Source organism: Genypterus blacodes, unplaced genomic scaffold (assembly GCF_046128005.1).
Source record: "Genypterus blacodes isolate CSIRO-AG114 ecotype Tasmania unplaced genomic scaffold, CSIRO-AGI_Gbla_v1 ptg000076l_1, whole genome shotgun sequence".
NCBI lineage: Eukaryota > Metazoa > Chordata > Actinopteri > Ophidiiformes > Ophidiidae > Genypterus > Genypterus blacodes.
In genome coordinates, this window is record NW_027466885.1 from 4,541,501 (window position 1) to 4,547,500 (window position 6,000).

The 6,000-nt window shown below is 45.4% G+C and overlaps 1 protein-coding gene across 2 annotated transcripts in view; it reads left to right on the forward strand.

The window, feature by feature from the left end:
• LOC143006805 (uncharacterized) overlaps window positions 1–6,000 on the forward strand; it is a 42,366-nt gene that overhangs the window by 22,297 nt on the left and 14,069 nt on the right. For both annotated transcript variants that reach the window (XM_076158097.1, XM_076158098.1), the window contains exons 3-5: window positions 2,127–2,374; window positions 2,494–2,664; window positions 3,244–3,375. In XM_076158097.1, coding sequence (XP_076014212.1) covers window positions 2,127–2,374; window positions 2,494–2,664; window positions 3,244–3,375 — 551 coding nt within the window. The remainder of the gene's footprint in view (window positions 1–2,126; window positions 2,375–2,493; window positions 2,665–3,243; window positions 3,376–6,000) is intronic.

Consider the following 6,000-nt stretch of genomic DNA (forward strand, 5'->3'; position numbering starts at 1 on the left):
GAATTTATCAATCATCCCCCATACAGGAGGATTCCATAACCCAGGGATCTACATCTGTACTTCCAGGGAAAAGGGAGTTCACTCGTTTACAGCCAGCAGTTGTTCCTCAGTGACTCAAAGACTTAATAACATGGCAACATTGGCGCTTCATCGTGACTACCTCCAACTTATTACTGGACGACAGAACGTACTGTAGCTCCCAAACCTTCCTCCTCCTCTTCACAGGCCTAGCTCCAATGCAGGTGGTTCTCAGGCTGAGCCAAGCTAAGCCTGATTGCGCTGAGTTGTCACAACCCAGATTCCCTTCTTCACAAGTATCTCACTGCTGACATCGTCTGTTTACGGATCGGATGACATCGGATGTTTTACATTTTCACTGATCCACCTCAATTAATCACAGCATTCTTAAGGTCTAATCAATGCGTTCATAACATAGCACTGCTGCTTTTACTCAAGTGAAGTATTCAATTATGTCTAATGCCAATGAAAGGTTGACAAACAAAGGAGTTTTGGGTTTCTGTTGCACCTTGTGAACTTGTCTGAGGATGGTGGGTGTGTGTCTTGGTTTTCTTGGCAGCCCATCCAGCTGTTAAGTTCCAGAACATCTGCAGTGATGTCACCTTTTAGGTGACAGGCAGAGCCGCGGGAATGTTGGCTGACACACTTTTCTGGCTGGATTTTATTTGTGAGTAGAGCAAAGTCTGTGTCAGCTGCTCTAGCTGCTCTGGATTCAGTTCAAAGTATTTGTATTGTTCTCTCAGCTCAGTGATGCACAGGTTATATGAAACAATGTATCTCTCCTTGTAGATGTCTTCCTGCTTGTTTTGCAGTTTAAGTGCCTTGAGACAATCAAACACAAGTTTGGACTTGATGATTTGGTGACTTGATGGTTTATGGTTTTGCCTGACATCGTTTCCAATTCCATACCCAGTCTTAATACTTTTTAATACTGGCATCTTCTGAATTATTACACTCTCCATGACTTGTTATATCTGTATTTGGTCTCCTACCTAAAGGCAGAGGATTATCTCTAAAATTACTACTTAAACACCATAGGGAATAAACAGAGAGCAGCGTTATTGTTCAGCTATAAATAATAATATTCAGCTGGGTGATGCAGCAGAACCATGTGCGACGCATCCTCATTGTCTTTTAATCACAACAGTCTGTAGGGGTTTTAATCCAATTAATGCATGGAGGAAGGAGTGTGCCTCACTTCCTGTGGGGAGCTTTACTGGCCACACACACACACACACACACACTAATGCCACGCAGTAAGCCTATTTTACAGAAGCTGCCTCTGCATAGCACGTGTGTATTAGTCTAAGCTAAAGCCTTCCAGATGCCCAGTTTCTATACCCTCTGTCCATCCTCCTGAAAGAAATGAAGATTGTTCCAAAGGGGTCTCCTCACTAAGGAGAACCAGGTGTGGAGGGGAGTGTGAGTGTGTGTGTGAAAGCAAGACAGACACAGAGAGAGAGGGCCACTTGTTTGTGGTAGGTCAGGGTTGATAATGGCAGAGCGAACGTGATGGTGTGGTGTGGTGTGTGTCTGTGTGTCTGTGTGTCTGTGTGTGTGTCTGTCTGCGCATGCTTAAGATGGATGGGGAGGTCAGACAGATGGAAGTTCTTCTCCTTCTCTCTTGTCTTTCTCACCCTCTTGGCAAACTTTACGGGGCGTATCAGACACAGTGTGTAATGATGGATGCAGATCAGAACCTCCCACAGCGTCCAAGGACCTGCTGAGCCTCTGGAGGAAAGATCTGAAGGAAACTGGGGGGGTTTGAGGAACACTTGGCTGTAGGCGCTCAGATCCAATCCAATTTTCTGATGCACAAATTGTTTTTCTTTAATCCCTTTACGATATCGCATAGTAGAGATCTGCGAGAGACGAAGTTCATGATGATCTTTTGAAGAAAGTCGAGCGTCTTGAAGTGAAAGACACAGATGTTTCTTCTCAGTTGGTGGAATCCAATGGAACATAACTGAGATAGTGGACTTCTTTGGTTTGGTTTTGTCATGTCAGCAGTTGAGTTCAGCTCTTTGTTGGCATCGCACTCCTAATCAGCCGACCACAAGCTTGTTTCTCGCCCACTGACTGACTTTCTGTGTTTCTTCTTCTCCCAGACCGCGGTTCTCAGGAAATCGTCGAAGTATTGGAGCTGATCGGCGTTCCCCTTCCCCCCTCCGTTGCCTTTGTCGCGGGTTATGAGGGCTACCCCGCTTACAGCTTCGGCCTGGACGCCAACGTGGGCCGGCTCGCCAAGTCCTTCGTCCCCGATCCGTTCTACTACGACTTTGCCATCTTAGCCATCGTTAAGCCCACCACACGAGACGGCGGCATGCTGTTTGCCATCACAGATGCTTACCAAAAGGTGCGTCAGTGTATTTCTTATGCCACTCTTCTTCTGTTTACGTTTTCTTAGCAGATTCTCAACAATCCCAAAGCCAACGGTAACATAAGGTTCTCTTCGTCTCTTGATTCCTCTCTCAGGTTGTTCACTTAGGGGTAGGGCTGTCTGCAGTGGAGGACAGTTCCCAGAGAGTTGTCCTCTACTACACTGACCCTGGGACACCAGGCGGGACAAAGGAGGCGGCGTCCTTCAAGATGGGAGAGCTGACGGGCCGGTGGGCGAAGTTCACCCTGACAGTTCAAGGGTCCGAGGTGAGTTCATGGCACTTAGTGTTTGGGAAGCTTCACGGCAAGCACATGTTAAAAAGTAGCACCGCTTATTTCTCATAAGTGTGATGACGTGGGAGAATGATGCATGCTGGGATATGCTCAGGGGCATTAACTCCCCCTCACATGATGAGTATCTGAAATCCAAAACACATGTGTTTCTTTCCATAAGTGGAAATAGTTACTGGAAAAGCTGTTGTTTTGAAAATAACTGCACCTCTACCAAGCTACTAAAATACACAATGATTAGTAGCTTTATTACTTGTAGCTGGCTAATCCCCAACACTCATTAAACATTAATCATAATAAATTAACACTCTTACACACACTTACATAATGTTTGCTTTAGTGTGATTTATGCACAGTGGAGATTTCCATTGTGGTGTTGCTACTTTTATTTTCACAGAGGATTCCTTCCCTCACTGAAAGCAAATGTTGTGCGTGTGCATGTGCGTGTGTGTGTGTGTGTGTGTGTGTGTGTGTGTGTGTGTGTGTGTGTGTGTGTGTGTGTGTCTGTGTGTGTGTGTCTGTGTCATATCATATTTATCCACCTTCTGGTCTCAGGTCCGTCTCTTCATGGACTGTGAGGAGTACCATCGCGTCGCCTTTACCAGGAGCCGCCAGGCGCTCACGTTCGAGGCCAGCTCAGGGATGTTCGTGGGGAACGCCGGGGGCACCGGCATGAGGAGGTTTGTGGTGAGTCTGGACGCCCCTACATGACCCTGGACAGCAGCATCTGAAGGAATTTGTCAGGCCTGTACGGCAGTTTGGTTAAATATGATATTGGATCAGCAGGTTGGGAAGCCGTGTCGAATTTGATGTTATGCTCAGAGACAGGAACACAATAGTTACTGTTGGCAGACGGCCATAGGAGAGGAGGATTGGAATCTTCTTTTGGATTTATGGAAAAAAGGATGATGGTCTCTCTGTCTCTGTCTCCCCCCACCCCCCCTCTCTCTCTGGGTACTTGTGAAAGACAACAGCCAAACAGCCAGTAAATGCCTAACGACCCATTAATTCCGCTTAACGTAACGAGACAGAGGATGAAAATAGTAACGACAACATCAAAACGAAGACGGTGAAAATTTCACAGAGGCAAAGTTCAGACATGTTTATCGTTAAAAATCCATAAAACACAGCGGACACTTTCTGTTTCTGTCACCAATTTATCAAACCAATGTCCTTTTAAAACGAACAACAAAAACCGCCTGTTGTTTTTAATTTCCAGCAGGTTTCACTTTGCACAAAAGCTTGATTCTTTGGAGCTGAACCCGTTTGTCTTGAACGAGCGAATACTCCAGAGAATGAAGTTTGATTGGCAGCAGAGGAGATTTACAACATAAAAAAATCACCGTCCTATCGAGTTTGTTTGTCTCCAATAATTAGAATCCACATCTCATTCTGTTAAATCAATCTGACTTCCTGTCTCACTTCCTGACGCAGGCTGTCGTTGCTAAGAGAACTGGCACATACACTTTGAGTGTAATGTCCACATACACACTGCACTGCACACTCCTATATGGTGGCGCCATTCAGAGGAGATTCATGCATGCCTGACATGGAGTGGACTTAGAATTAGTAAAATTAAATGCTCGTATGCCTCCGTGTCTCTCTCTATGTCTCTCTCCCCGTCTCTGTCTCTGTCTCTCTCTCTCTCGCTGTCTCTCTCTCTCCGTCTCTGTTTCTCTCTCTGTCTCTTTCTGTCTCTCTCTCTGTCTCTCTCTCGGCCAGCAGCAGCCAGCAGTTTTCCAGCTGTTCACACTGTTTGAACTGGCAGCTTAGTCCGAGATCCTTTACGCTTTAGGCAGAGAAAATAACACTCACACATCAGCAGTAGCAGCAGTCACAAACACACACTCACACACTGACACACACTCACACATCGACACTCATCAGCAGCTTCACATGAACACACAGGCTAAAACAAACACTCGCTGGCCTCCTCACAGCTTTACTGAATGCATATGTACACGTGGGCTTTGAGTGTGTGTGTGTGTGTGTGTGTGTGTGTGAGAGAGAGAGACACAGAGAGACAGAGAGAGAGAGAGAGAGAGAGAGAGAGAGAGAGAGAGAGAGAGAGAGAGAGAGCAGTGTGCAGAAAGTTCTGTTTGTAGATGTAATATTGATTTTATCCATAATGTGAAAGACAAACAAATCCCTCGCCAATTGTCGAATGATGAGTTGTGGTTCCATGTCTGATTGGCACGACCCACTGCGCCATGTGCTCCATTTATGTATGATCAAATGAACCAGCGACACCTTGTGGCACAAATGCATCACTGCAGACAATGATTGTGTGTCATTATTGAACCCCCCCCCCCCCCCCCCCCACACACACACACACACACACACACACACACACACAACTGCAATCAGAAACACGAAAGTTTTGATTGGAGATTCTGTAGTATTTTTGTTGTTTGTAACATCTCTCTCTCTCTCTCCCCCCCTATCTCCCTCCTGGCTTTGTCTCTGACACACACTCACACACACACACACACCCACACACACACACAGACACAAACAAACAAACAAACATTTGGCTCACAGCTGAAAAACATTCACGCTCGCGCCAATATTGTTCCCTGTTGCTCTGGCAACAATATTGATCTCATGAATCTGACTTCACCCATTCATTCTCCTCACTCCTTTGTTCCTTCTCTCTTCTTTGTTCTTTGTCCTTGTCATCTTTCAAAGAAACGCCTTTGGTTGGAGTTAATCTAACGCTCTGCTGTTTGTCGTCTGTTTCCACGTGTACTTGAGTGTGATACTTCAGTCTCTGTATGTATTTATGGTATGTTCTGTGTGCATGTGAGAGATTAACATATGACACCATGGATTGATTGATGTTATCGTTCCCACAATTATATTGAATGCAGAGTGTTTGCATTTCCACATGTGCATCTGTGTGTGTGTGGCGGTGTTAGTTACAGCTTTTGGTTTTTACTACATTGTTTATAGCATAATTGTGGTGGCTTAGTCTCCACAACAGCTGTCATCTGTTCACACACACCAACCAACTACATTGGCATTTATTTGAGTGGAGTGGAGGTGATATGCAGGGGAGTTTACAAAATATTATGATTTTCAGGAACATTTGTTTTTCTGTAAGTTGTAATCTTGTGTGGAATGTCATTTTCCCTTCCACTCGCATGGCATTGCATTTTGTAAAGTCGTAGGCAGGTCACTGTAAGAGCAACGAGGGCAGCTAGTGTGGGTGTGTGTGGGTGTGTGTTGCAACAGGATTATTCAAGAGCAGGTTGGGATGAGATCATCTGTGTTGTATGCAGCACTGTGAGGATCAGACTATTGATGTTAAAA